Source organism: Hippopotamus amphibius, chromosome 5 (genome assembly GCF_030028045.1).
Source record: "Hippopotamus amphibius kiboko isolate mHipAmp2 chromosome 5, mHipAmp2.hap2, whole genome shotgun sequence".
Classification (NCBI taxonomy): domain Eukaryota; kingdom Metazoa; phylum Chordata; class Mammalia; order Artiodactyla; family Hippopotamidae; genus Hippopotamus; species Hippopotamus amphibius.
Window position 1 is genome coordinate 23,995,945 of NC_080190.1, and position 13,603 is coordinate 24,009,547.

At 42.5% G+C, this 13,603-nt stretch overlaps 1 protein-coding gene across 4 annotated transcripts in view; it reads left to right on the top strand.

The window, feature by feature from the left end:
* SORCS1 (sortilin related VPS10 domain containing receptor 1) overlaps window positions 1-13,603 on the top strand; it is a 497,412-nt gene that overhangs the window by 370,538 nt on the left and 113,271 nt on the right. For all 4 annotated transcript variants that reach the window (XM_057735386.1, XM_057735384.1, XM_057735383.1 and 1 more), the window contains exons 7-8: window positions 10,703-10,821; window positions 13,223-13,312. In XM_057735386.1, coding sequence (XP_057591369.1) covers window positions 10,703-10,821; window positions 13,223-13,312 — 209 coding nt within the window. The remainder of the gene's footprint in view (window positions 1-10,702; window positions 10,822-13,222; window positions 13,313-13,603) is intronic.

The window sequence follows — 13,603 nt, forward strand, 5'->3', positions numbered from 1 at the left end:
TGCATCGTTGCATACTTTCTGAGTATGAGAACGCCTATGTTTACAAGCCCTCAATAGTCCAGGATGTTATGAAAAGTTTTTTAAACATAACGCATCTGATGAGCAAAAATGTGGCTTATCTTTGTTGTTTTAATTTGCATTCATTTAATTAGGAGTGAGGTTAAGAATTTGTATTGATTTTTCTCGGTTATTTGTATTTCCTCTTCAATGACCCCTCAAAAGGTATCAAATATCTTTAATGTTCTAGAGAAGATCAACATTTTGGCATTTTTATGCAAGTCTAAAAAATATCAAACTTGCCACCCTGACTCCAGCTGAAGCGCCAACACTAGTACACCAGTTGGCATTACTAGAACCCACGTTTCATAGCCTTCTTTTACCTTCTTTTTCAATCAGTTAATGTATTAATAGCTTCTAGGGTGGGGCCTAGGAGAAGGTGAGAAGTTTCCACTTCTGGTCTGCTTCAGACGTCAGCCTCTATTCCCCGACACTGAATTAAATCTCTAGGAGGCAGAGTTTTGGGTGAAGTAGAAAAGAATAGCTTTATTGCTTTGCCAGGCAAAAAGGGCCACAGAAGGCTCATGCCCTCACAGTTTTGAGGGGGTCCCGACCTGGAGGGGTAGTGAGGATTTTATAGTAATGGCTTAAAGAGGGCGTGATCCGCTTGTGGACATTCTTCTGATGGGTGGTAAGATAGGTGGGAGTCAACATCATCAACCTTCTGGTTCCAACCAGTCTGGGGTCTTTGTGCTTGTGGGCAGCATACTGTTAACTTCTCCCAACTGGTGGGAGTTTCAGTATGTGCAAAACAGCTCAAAGATATTGTTCTGTATGTCCCCTGAGGAGGAACCAGGACCCTGCCCCAAGGCTGCACTATCATTTCTTGGCTGTTCCTCTGTCTCGCATCGCATCCCTTCCCTAATTAGCAACTGTTTGAACCTGCTATTTGAAACTCAGGGAAGGTCATGGAGGCTGAATGAAGCCTATTTCCTGTAATCAAGAAATGGGGGACACAGAAAGGCTTTTGTTCCCAGGAGCCTCAGAGGGTCCTGCTAGGTTTCATCACTTCTGAACACGTTTACCAAATGCCTTCTCACCTCCCCTCCCATATCCCCAGATCAAGCTTCCAGACTTAGAGAGCCCAGCAACACCTACCACTTTGTCTTTCTAGCAGTGTCCTTCTGACCCCATTTTTCATATTGCGAAAGTCTCTTGATTTCAAAGACTATTGATTTCAACTTGGTGTCTCTGATTTAGCAGCCTAAAGACAGCCCTGAAAACCAAGCAGAAAAGCATGAAATAAGATAACACGGGCCTCCCCACACAGCAATGCAAAACCTGGCAGTGACAGGGCAGTAACAGGCTCAGCTGGGCAGCTTTCAAATTGGGTCCTTTGTATCCATTATGTGCTACTTCCCCTGCCTCCTGTGTGCCCACCCATCTGTGAGGAGGTCTGTGCCCTTACCTCCCATCCTGAGGAGGAGAACACAGAGGTGCATGAGAGAAATGTGTCATCTGCAGATCGTGTGTGTGTGTCCTGAGAAAACTTTACTAATAGACACTGAAATGTAAATTTCACATAATTTTCATAGGTTGCGAAATGTTGTCCTTCTTAGGATTTCTTTCAACCATTTAAAAATGTGAATGCCATTCTTAGTTCATGGGTCACACTAAAACAGGTGACAGGCTGGATTTGGATGGACCAGAGTTTATATCAAGCTCTGAACTACATTGTTGCAAACACAGTTGAAGCCCACAGTACCTCTTTCTGAACTGTGTCCTCCGATGACCCTCAGCTAACCATTCTCCTAAAATGGTTGTTCCATCATTCCTGTACTTACTATTGCTTGTGTCTGTACCCCTAAATAGTGTATAACATTGATTTTGTACATTTTGAACGTCATAGAAATGGTATCATACCTTGGGTACCCTTCTCCTTTGCTGCCCAGCACTTTGTTTGGCAGCCTGTCTATGGTGCTGAGTGGACCTCCAGTGCAGTTTTTCTCATTGCTGTATTGTTTCACGTTTTGTGACCATTCTGCCTACATTATTTGTTCCTACGGTAGTGAATGGACACTTAGGTTGCTACCTGCTAAGTCCTTTCTTGACATGTCTCACCTCTTTTCACCTTCACCATGACCTTGTTAGATCCCCAGATCTTAACTCTCAGATGAAGGACTGGGTTTCTCCTGGGTCCTCAGCCTCCCTCAGGACTCAGCAGCATCCGTCCATATAACATGCATGTGTGGCAGTTTCTAAGGGTTTGGAAAATTCCTCATGTTTCTGACTCCTGCTTTAAAACAAAAACAAACGGTGATTGTAAAGATCTTGACACTCACACCTCCCCTTCCTTTGCCCTGTATGCTCTCAAGCAACAAGGATGCTAGGATCGTGCATTGCATTCCTGTTATTTGGCTGGCGCTGCTGCACTAGATCCCTTTTAGCTGTACTACTTACAACAGCCCTTGGAAGTAGGTCCTATGATTATTTTCCTCACTTTAACTATGAGGAAAATGAGACTTACAGTGGTTAAATATTTTTGCCATTGCTGTGGGCTAAAATTTGAAGCCAGGTCTGGTTCTTTCCAGACCTATTTATTAATCAGTCATTTGAAAAGCATTGTTGGACGTCTGTGCTAGGCCAGGTACCTTCTAGGCATGCATAAAGGATAGTAGGGGACATTGCAAAGGCCCTGCTCTCTTAGAGCTCACCTTCTAATTAGGTGAGACAGGTTTTAAACAAACGCATAGTGCTGGCTACTGATAAGTTCTAGGAAGCAAAACAAAGCAGAGTCTAGATAAAGAGTGACTGGGGCGGGGTGGGGGTTTGGGGGTGGGGGGTGGGAGGTTGGGAAAGTAGTTGTCAAAGACAGAATCTCTGAAAGGCGGCATTTGGTATTTCAGCCAAGTCCTTATGGAAGTAAGGGAGAGAGCTGGGTCTGCCTGGTGGAAGAGAATTGCAGACAGATGGAACAGCACGTGTGAAGGATACAGAGTATGGGCGTGCTTGGCGTGGCTGAGGTATAGCAGGGAGGCGAGGTGGCTGAAATGCACAGAACACAGGCAAATGTGTAATCTCTTTCTGTTTATTCCACTACAGAATGCAGGGATTGTGCCTTGTTGATCTTTATTGAACATGTATCATGTTCCAAGTATGATATTCAGTATTGAGTGTGATGCAAATAGTAAGTGAAGAAACAGTGGATTGGATATACCTACGTGTCTCAGAAGCTGTCCCTTGAACTCACCCTCTGTCCTGGCCTTCATCATGTAATATGTGAGCACATCTAAGCAAATAGTGCACATCCCTCCCCACGAAAAGCCCCGTAGAGGACATGCTGTGTATTTTCTCCCCCATACTCAAAACTGTTTTCATTTCTTCCTCCCTTCCCTCCCTCCCTCCTTCCACTTTCATTCCTATTTTCTTTCTTTCCTACAATTTGTCCTTTTCTCTGTCTCTCTCTCTCCCTCTCCCACCCTCGCCCCTTTCTTTGTGAACCCAATTTGGAGAGTTACTGGAACAAATGTACTTCTTGTTTTCTCATGGCTTGTGTGACCTTACAGATAACTTGGTGTCTTTTCTCAGCTTAAACTGGAGTTCTAGCGTGGCTTTCTCACAAAACAGACGGCTGGCATTCCCCAAGCCTATCTCCCATCTCTCTCATGCCTCCATGCTGTGGCCCAGTGCTCCTGCTTTCTGGAATGATGTCTTCCCCTGGTCACCACTCCAAGCAGCCTTCTGGGCTTTTCTCAGCTTTTCCACGCAGCCTTCCCTGGGTGTCTCCCCCTGCCCCCCCCCCCCCCCACAAAGGTAATTGTCTCTCTGTGAGTTAGAATCAATAGTAAAATAGTCTCTATTCTCAAGGCGTTCTGTAGACCATAAGGACACAACAGGTCTACAACTCTGTGTGATGCAGAGTAAAATAAATGCGGTGTCGTAGGAGAAGTCCTGCTACAGAGTAGACCATCTGTGGAGAGGTTTGAAGGTTAGATGCCCCTCTGCCCCTCTACCCCTCACCTGGGGCCCCACGGCACCTGCACCTGCACTCCTCCTAGGATACACTCACCCCACTGCATTCTGCCCTCCTGTTCTCTCTCGTGTCCCCAATTCTTAGCCCCATGCTTGGCATAATGTATGATTCCAGAACTTTCCCTATAGTAATCATGGCCTCCTGAATGTCCAAAGGCTAACAATATAAGACAACACCTAGAAAGTTACACTGGGCCAAAATCAAGAGATTTCCTAGAAGAAAGCAATGCCACAAGCTTATTGTGCCAAAGGAGGACATTTGATCTACGTTTGTAATTTTCACAGAAATTTCTTGTCCTCAATATCATCTTTCAGGGGTCAAGGCTGAAGTCTCGCTTTTGAAGGTTTCAGTTTCTAACTGGGATGTGCCACAGAGTGCTCTAGAGCCCTGATGGGAACGCAGGTTCTACAAACACAAGCTTGTTGACACATGTACACACTTGGGTGCGTGTGTGTGTGTTTGTGTGTGTGTTGGGTGGAAACATGTAATAGGAATGTTCTAAACCAAATAATAGGACAATAGAACGAACAAAATAAAAATTTATATACAGATTATGGCCTTTAGATACTGTTCTGCTTTAAAGCTGAAAATTAATGGGAGATGGGAGAGAGTTTCAAAGTGTTTGTGCTTGCTGGCCTAGTCTATGGTTTTATTTAAAATTAAACTTTTGCAATGTTAAAGTATCATACCTAAGCCTGGAGTTGTTTACCTGGAAAAAGTGCCTTATTCTGGACTTTTCCCCCACGTTTAAAAGATAAAAAGCATGTGATCCATTCAGCACAGTTCCTGACCCAGAGGAGAGGCTGCTCTGGTTCCTTTGGAGGTTAATACTGCTGCTGCCATCAGGGGAGCCATTCTGGGAAGGGAGAGCTCTGCCTGAGCCTCGGGAGAAACTCCACAGAAGAAGGCCCAGGAAGTATGTGGTTAGGATCGCAGGAAAGGAAAAAGCAGTTCTAACCCGGGGAGCGCTCCAAATGAACATGAGGTGCCAGCCAGGAATGCATGTGCTGTTTAGAACAGGCAGAAGCCCCAGAGACACACACTTGCCAGCAACATCACAGAGCTTTGTTTGCTTGGGCAAGACTGAGAAGGAAACAGGTTTCAGTGAGTAAAGGATGGTAAAGAACTTTGGATCTTAAAGTCAAAAGTCTGATTTTTGAACATCCTTTTTGATTCTAAAATTCTAATAACCCTCATTTTATAGAGAAAAAGTCTGAAGCCTAGTTTGGTAAATGACCTTCTCAGAGTCATACAGCATGTGAGAGAGAGAGAAAGCTCGGACCTAGCCCTTCACTCCAGCGGGAGGGAGACCCTGCACGAGAATGTGGTTGGAGACGGGCTGCCCTGTGTGCTGGGAGCCCTGTGTGCTGGGCACCAAGGTAACTTCTGTGTTGTCTCAGAGCCTAGTTATTTTCCAGTTCTGCCCTGACCACTACCTTACACTGCCTACATAGAATATTTATTATCTATTAATTACACTGGGAGAATACTTTTCATAGTGTTTTAAAAAATTACTTAAAAAAATTAACCCAAACCAAAACATGAATATAAAGAAAGCAGTTGTCTCTGGTAGAAATGTCTGTAGTACTACGCAGATGGTTCCCTTGAGACACAGTGGGCAGCACTGGTGATGAAAGAGGAGGGGCTTTCATCACAGCCACAGCTCCCACCATGTGAGCACAGTCCAGCCAGACACCGGACTGAACACATTTCCCGACTGAGGTTGTAAGTTCTCATAACGACTGGCAAGATGACCCCTGTTTATTCCCATTTTGCAGATTTGAGGAGTAAAGTGATTTGCTTTGGTTTACCAAGCTAAGCCTGCATTTAAACCCCTGTTCCCCTGCTCCAAGCCTGGCCTTTAAAAAGCAGCTTCCCTTCCTTAGAGCAGCACAGATTTGGGGGCATGGGAATTGCATTATTCCAAGCAGCAGCCGTTGCAGAGAGCGAGGATGCTTAAAAAGAGCAGCATAGTGTCCTAATTACCTGTGGCAAGGAAAACATCTGTGTGGGAAAAGTAATGAAATTAATTCTAAAGTCTAGCAGTTGCCTACATTAATTGACGTTAATTAATGCCAGATTACAGGATACTTCCTGTGGAATCGCATCCTACACTCACCAGAAATGAATATGGAAAGAGTTCATAATACTTAATGCTATTACAGCAAGCCCCAAGGGGAATAAGAGTGATTGGTCCCTCATTATGAAGTGCAGCCAATTTCTTTCTGTTTCCATTAGGAGGGAAGGAGGACAAACCAGGAGCACTTTACCATGGGCAAGCGGCTCAGAATTGATCAGTTCCCCTTCAGCTTGCAAATTTCACTTTGAGCCACTTCGAGCAAGACATGGTTTCAAGACCCCTTCCTGGGGCTTTTCTTGGGTCCCTTGGTTGTACATTTTGTAACTCTCAGCCCAAGAGCAGCTCAGTGCCCAGCTCTGCCTCAGTATGTGGCATGGGGAGTAGAGGGAGCTAGAACAAGCAAAGGAATTAGAGGTGGTTCTCCAGTTCTTGCAAGTAGGATCCCATAAGCCCACCATGACCCCCAGCCCCTTTCCCTGGACGAGAGGTGCTGACCAGAGATTTGACACTGATCGCCTGCCTCTCTCACATCACTGCCTCCACACTAGTGTTGACGTCACACATATATCTTGTATTCATTTTCCCCATGCAAACATACATATGTAGATATCTATATATAGATAGATATATAGATACTTGCACAAAATCGTGTCCATATGCACATATTTTGGTAACCTACTTTTTAAAAACGTTTATTTTGGAATACTCTTAGATAAACAGAGAAGTTACCAAGATAGTACAGCTTTACCCAGCTTCCCCTAATGTTAACATCTTATACAACCAAGGTCTATTTTTCAAAACTAAGAAATTAACATTGATACAGCATCATTAATCGATAAGCTACTTTTATGATGTAAAATGTGTGAAGTATTCCTATAAATCCCCGTAGATACTCTCGAAGCAGGATTTTAACAGCAAACTATGCATGTGTCACAGTCCAGTTGTTCCTCAGTCGTGAGCCGTTTTTTTCAATTATAAACAATACTGTGAGGAATATCAAAGTAGGTAAATCTTTGTATAGATTATTATTTCTTCAAGTCGAGGTCTCAGAAATGAACCTGAAAAGATGCTGATCCCTATTGCCAAATTAACCCACGAAGGATATAAACGCACGGGCCTTTTTTTTGTTGTTGTTGTTGTGTCTAGATGTGTCCACTGATACTTAGAAGCCAAAACATACTTAACAAAAATTGGCCCCAAACTTGCTGGGGTTTTTCGTGCAACACAGTGGAAATAAACCAAACTTAGAGCCTGACCAATCCAGCCTGAACCCCATAATGCCATTTCTGTAATCTCTGGGAGCTTCATTCTCTTTACCTGCAGAATCAGTTGATAAATTATACTCTATAGTATTGTGAAGATTAAGTGTACCGAATAAGTGTGAACATGCTTTAGAGTAAGTACCTGGCATGTAGATGCTCAAGAAATAACTAGTTTTCCTGTTCTTTTAATTTCTCCCCAGACCCTCAGATTCATTTTTGTATCATTGAGTTATAAGTATGAAAAGTTTTATTTTTGTATTTTCCATCTCATGCTTGTTCAGGCACCTTTGAAGAGGAAGTTGAGGTCTTAATAAAGAAACTATTAGAGACCATTACAGATAAAACAAGCACTGTATATTCATCAAGAAGTCCTCATGAGGTGGTGGTCTGAGAAATTCTGATTGAAAGTTTTATTTGTAATTTGAAGCCCGAGACTTCCTAATCTGGAAACTTTGATTCAAATTGTTTTCATTCATTATCTCACATAACAAGAAGCATGGAGAGAGAGGGCAACTCTGAGCTCAGTACAATCAGTAACTCAATGATGTCGTCAGGGAACAGGTCTTTGCCACCTCTTCATCATACTCATCATGTAGGCTTAACTGTAAGACCCCTCCATGCACAGGAGGCTAGAGCAGTCCCAGACATCACATTGACACCGCGTTGTATGGTGGCAGAGGAAGGTCTTCTGCTGTGTCTCCCCATAGCCCCTTACAAGATCTCTCTCACTTCTTATTTACTAGAACTGGGTTTAAATAGCCTCTCCTAAAGCAAATGATGGCAAGTGGGGTAGGAAGACTTCGAGTGGGCATAGACCCAAGAGGATTATTCCCTGCATATCAGAGCTTCTGAGTCACGTGGAAGAAAGATGAACCACTAGGTCCAGAATCGGCTTTTCTGGCAAAGAGGCAGGGAGGAATGAGCACTGGATAGGTCGTCAACCCTACCTGATAGTGAAATATAACTGTAATACTCAAATTCAGTTTTCGTAAGGACCTACAGTGTGCTCCAACACGATCTAATCATCGCGAAAAGAAGCAAAAGAGAAAACAGGAACATTATAGTTGATAGTAACAACTGCCATTTGCACAACTTTGAGTTTCAAAACATGTAGCCTGTATATTATTTCGGTTAATTCTTAGAGCCAAACTACAAGACAGGTGACACTGGCCTCCTCATGTAATGGATGAACGTAGCAAGACTCAGGAAGATGAAGTGTTTTCCTTTGAATCGTGCAGCCAGGAAGTGACCACACCATAACTCAAGCCCAGGTCTCACAGATCCCAGTCTCATTTTTATGACCCTGAGCTGCCTTTTGAAAAACAGAAGCCAGCTAAAAGCTGTAAAAGGGTCTGATGGAGTGTGAATTGTGAGGTACAGTTTTGTGTGTCATGGGGAGAACTGTTCTGGGAAGGGATGAGTCCCAGAAATTCTCTTCAGGGAGAAAGATCGTGAGCTACGCCCTAAAATGAAACTGTAAGAATGTCTAAAAAAAGGAGATCAGGAAGGGAGAGTAGAAGCCTTTTCTTTAGCTTCTCTTTGGAAGAGTAGATGGGTTAAGATACTTGAGAGCTATCCCGTCCCCACACATGGCAGCAGGATAAAGGAAGATTGTGGATAAAGCGCTCCTCCTTCCCTCTCATTAGAGCCTATCAGCAGCTACATCAGCCATTGGTCAGTTGGAGCAAATGTGCATGCCTCCCCCTAGTGGCACTCCTTGTAGAATACAGGTTTACCCGAGTTCTTTAAGTAAAAGTAGTGCTAGGGAATTCCCTTGTGGTCCTGTGGTTAGGACTCTGCCCTTTCACTGCTGAGGGCACAGTTCTGATCCCTAGTCAGGAAACTGAGACCCCACAAGCCACACTGAAAAGAAAAGGAAAAAAAAAGCAGTGCTAGAAATTTCCTTCAGGGAAGTCATTAATGAATCCTTATATCCAACTCAACATTTAATCGCCTATCGCCATGTCCTGTAAATAGTCATGTCCTGTTTCTTTATTTGGAAGAGTGGATTTCTTCATACATCTTTGATGTCCTAAAATCAAACTCACCCATTCATTAAGCATCAAAAAAAAGGTAAAATAACTTCCTTTTTTCATTCAAAAAGATATATTCCAGTCAAGTGGCGTGTTCCAAGGAATATTTATTTATAACATACTGTGTGCCAATTTATTATGTAGATTGTTATAAGTTCCATGAAGGGAATTAACAGGATGGAAGGTTATCTAAAGTAATCATGGAAGACCCTCAGAAGTAACAGTAAGCTGAAATATAGACCTTCTTTGGAAACAACCTGGGGAGAAGCATTTTAGGCAGAGGGAATACAAACGTGAAGCCTTTTAAGTGGTAGAAAGTTTGGCCAAATTTCTGAACATATTGTAGGTCAGATTAGAAGAATCACAGGGAGAGAAGAGATTAACATGAGGGGAGGTTGAAGCAGTGGTGGTGGAGGGTTTAAATTTATTCTAAGTGCAAGGAGGCAAAGGGAGTTTTAGGTGACATCCGATCGTAGAGAGGGCAGAATAGTTGTGGTTGGAAACCAGGGACAGCCTCCCTGATACAATATACTTCCAGCAACAGAGATCAAATCTATTGAGTTAATTACTTTTTTTTGGAAAATAATTTTTATTATCTCTTTTATACATATTAGCATATATATGTCAAACCCAATCTCCTAATTCTCCCCCCCCTTCCCGCTTTGATGTCCATACGTTTGCTCTCTACATCTGTGTCTCTATTTCTGTTATTACTGATATGTTTACCACTTGCTACAGTCTCAGGTGAGATGCAGGGTCTTAGTTTACTCACCAATAAAATGAGAGCAAAGTTTTTGAGTCAGGAATCTCTTCTCAATTCTGTTTTATTTCTGAATAGTAATAGAAGAAAAACCTTTATCTTGACATAGGACCTTATTGTTTATAACAACAGCACTTCTAGCATGAGATGACTGATGATTGCACGTATGTGTATGTTTCCCAGTTTATCAAAGGTCAAAGTGTTTAGGTGAAGCCTATTAATCAGAAAAAGTAACTAAGAAAGCACAGGTATTATTGCCAGCCTTTGAAAATATTTGGGTTTGGAAGGAAAAAATTTAATTAACAGGATTTTAGTATTCTAGGATGATAAGAGTTGGTGGAGGCACTAGGAAGTAGTGGTGGTGGTGTTGATAGCAAGTGAGTAAAATAATGATTATTTTTGCAATAATAATAACAGTAATGTAGCTAATAAAGAATGTGAGATTTGTTGAAAAAATTGCAGATAGCAAGAGAAACAGAAAATGTCCACTCTGACTCTAACATTGTGTGTATATCACCCCACCTTCATTTTTTTCAGATTCACAATACCTAACTTGCCGAATGCAGAACTGCACAGAGGCCAACAGAAATAAACCTTTCCCAGGCTACATTGACCCAGACTCGTTGATTGTCCAGGATGATTATGTGTTTGTTCAGGTATGAAAGATCCACTTCCATTGATTGTCTCAAAGACATTTCCCTTCCCTGTTTCTGTCCCTAATGCAACCCCTTTGCCTGCCTACACTCCCTGAAAAGCAATAAAGAAAGAAAAAAAAGGCATTACTTTGTAACAAAAAGAACATTACCAAGTTGAAGCTTTTATACTAAGAGAACAGTAATTCCTTCCTTGGGGCAGTGTCTGGAGGACTTGTCAATGTGGGGTCCTGGAGTCAGTGCTCAGGATACTCAGGCTGTCTCCAGAACCAGGCGCACTTATCTTCAGCCCCATCACCTGCATTCCTAAGAAGCTCCCTTTAGTCATCAACAGAGCCAAGCAGATATGTCAGTTTCTTCCTTTCAAGAGAGTAGTCCGCCGACAAGCCCCCTCTTCAGTACCCACCTTAAAAACAGAGAAGCAGAGGGCAACAAGAAGCTGTGGGGTGGCTGGAGGTGGTGGGAGGCAGAGCCAATGGAGCGTAATCAGCCTTTATTGTCAGGCACCACTGTGATTAGGATCAAGAGAATTTAGATGAGAAGTATGCAGACAGGTTTTTCACCTCCAAAGAGAGTGGGAAACAATTTGAGAAGATGAGGGTTCAGGAGTGGTTTGAAGAGAGGAGGAACAAGAATACTTTGTTCTTTTTACAGGAAAAATTTAGGCTTGATTGGACAAAGCATTTAAAAATTCAGTTATTGCTTTCCGTGTTAAAATTGACGAAGGTACGATTGCTAAATAGTTTATGTATACAAATATATATACAATTTCACTTGATTGGGACACTCTATAGACACTGTTTACTTGGATAAGAAATCATAATTTAGAATATTTGATCCCATGTATTGGGAAGCAAATGTTCTAATTCCTTATTATCAGCCTATGTACTTTTAAAATATCTCACAGTTACACACACACACACATACACACACACTTCCTTTTGCTTCAGGAAAATGAGTAATGAGCACTCTGAAAACTTCAGAATCAAATTATCAAGTGACATTAAAATAGGAAATGGTTACCCATATTGGTTTTATGTATAATTCATTTCTCTATCAGTGTTGCTTCCAGGGACCTTTCCTGTTTTCTAATAACATATAATCCACATATATGACTTACAAATAAGAATCAATTGTGCATTTAGAGTTTTATATATTTTCTACCCAGGCCACTGTGAACATGTAACCATCACTAGGACTAAGAGGTGATCTGGCCACATCATGGTGAATATGGGAACCTTCCAGTCACATTTTTGTGTATCTGATGAAAAGTCACCCAGAGCTTTTGTTGACATTCTGAGTATGCAAACTCCAGATGATTTGAAACTCCAGATGTTTATATGGGTTAAACATAGCAGCAGGAACTCATAGAAACTGAGAGTAAAATGGTGATTTTCAGGGGCTGGGGACTAGGAAAATGGGGAGATGCCAGTCAAAGGGGGTACATGTGCAGCTATAAGAAGAATAAGTTCTGGTGGCTGTCCTGTATTATATACTTGAAAGTTGTTAGGAGAATACTTCTGAAATTTTAACACACACACACACACACACAGACATAAAATCTTAATTAAGTGAAAGGATGGAGGTGATAACTAACCTTATACGTGGTAAGCATTTCACAGTGTATACGTACCAGATCATCATATTGTACATTTTAAACTTGCATGTGTTATATGTCAATAAAGCTGGAATAAAAGAGTGGCTCCAAAGGAGGAAGAGATTGGTAGTGCGCCCCTGACACCCTGCACCTTATGGTGCTCTGCTGAGATGGAGACCACACCTCTTCTCACCCTCCCTCAGACCCATGGGTTCTTTGGGCTGTATGTCCTGGACAGACCTGGGAGCAGTAGCTCTCCATTCATTCTTTTCTGGGAGGTAAAGATCTAGAATGATTTTGAACCATGATCCTGGCTTGGCTTTTCATCTAATATGTCAGCAGCACTGCTGTGTATGGGACATGCTCACAGCCAGCAGTGTCCCTGCACAGAACTGGAATTCAGGGCCCAGATGGGGGCTCCAGTTCTGCCCCTGTGTGACCTGGACGGGAGCCTGTTTGTGTGGTCATAATCTTGGGACTTGATTGCGAGGCTGTTCAGAAACACTGACCTGATATACCCCAAGGCTTATATTATTTGAAAGAAAAATTACTAAAAATGTTTCCTGGCTTCTGAGCCACAGGGCACACTGAAGAATTGTATTTTTGTTCAGTGGGTTCAGTTTGGGCCTCTGACCAACTCACATACACTAAGTTGTGTTTGAACTGAATGCCAGTTCTTTACATTGGCCCACAGTAGTCACTCACGCTGTTGTATGGGCAGCTGCACCCTTCCATTCAGGGGCCATTCTTCTGTGACCTGTAACTGTTGTAGTGACTCCTGTTACAACATCTGTGTTTATGCCCCAGCTGACATCAGGAGGACGGCCACATTACTACGTGTCCTACCGAAGGAATGCGTTTGCCCAAATGAAGCTGCCCAAATATGCTTTGCCCAAGGTATGGCCTGAATCAGTTTCTCTGTTTCAGTATCTACTCTTTTTCCCAACACACTTTCAGTCTCTCTTAGCTATTTATTTCTTTTCATCCCCCATCTCTGTTTCTGAAGTTCACTTCCTTTTTTTTTTTTCCAGCCTCTTTATCCTCCTTTACCTTTCAGTGGTCCATCCATACCCCCCACCCCAACCTCCCCCTCAGTTCTTTGAAACTCTCAGTATAGGAGCATCTGAGTAAATTGATAACTGACTTGCTTTTGCTTTTCAAGTGGTGTGTATTGGTTTTCTAGCAAGA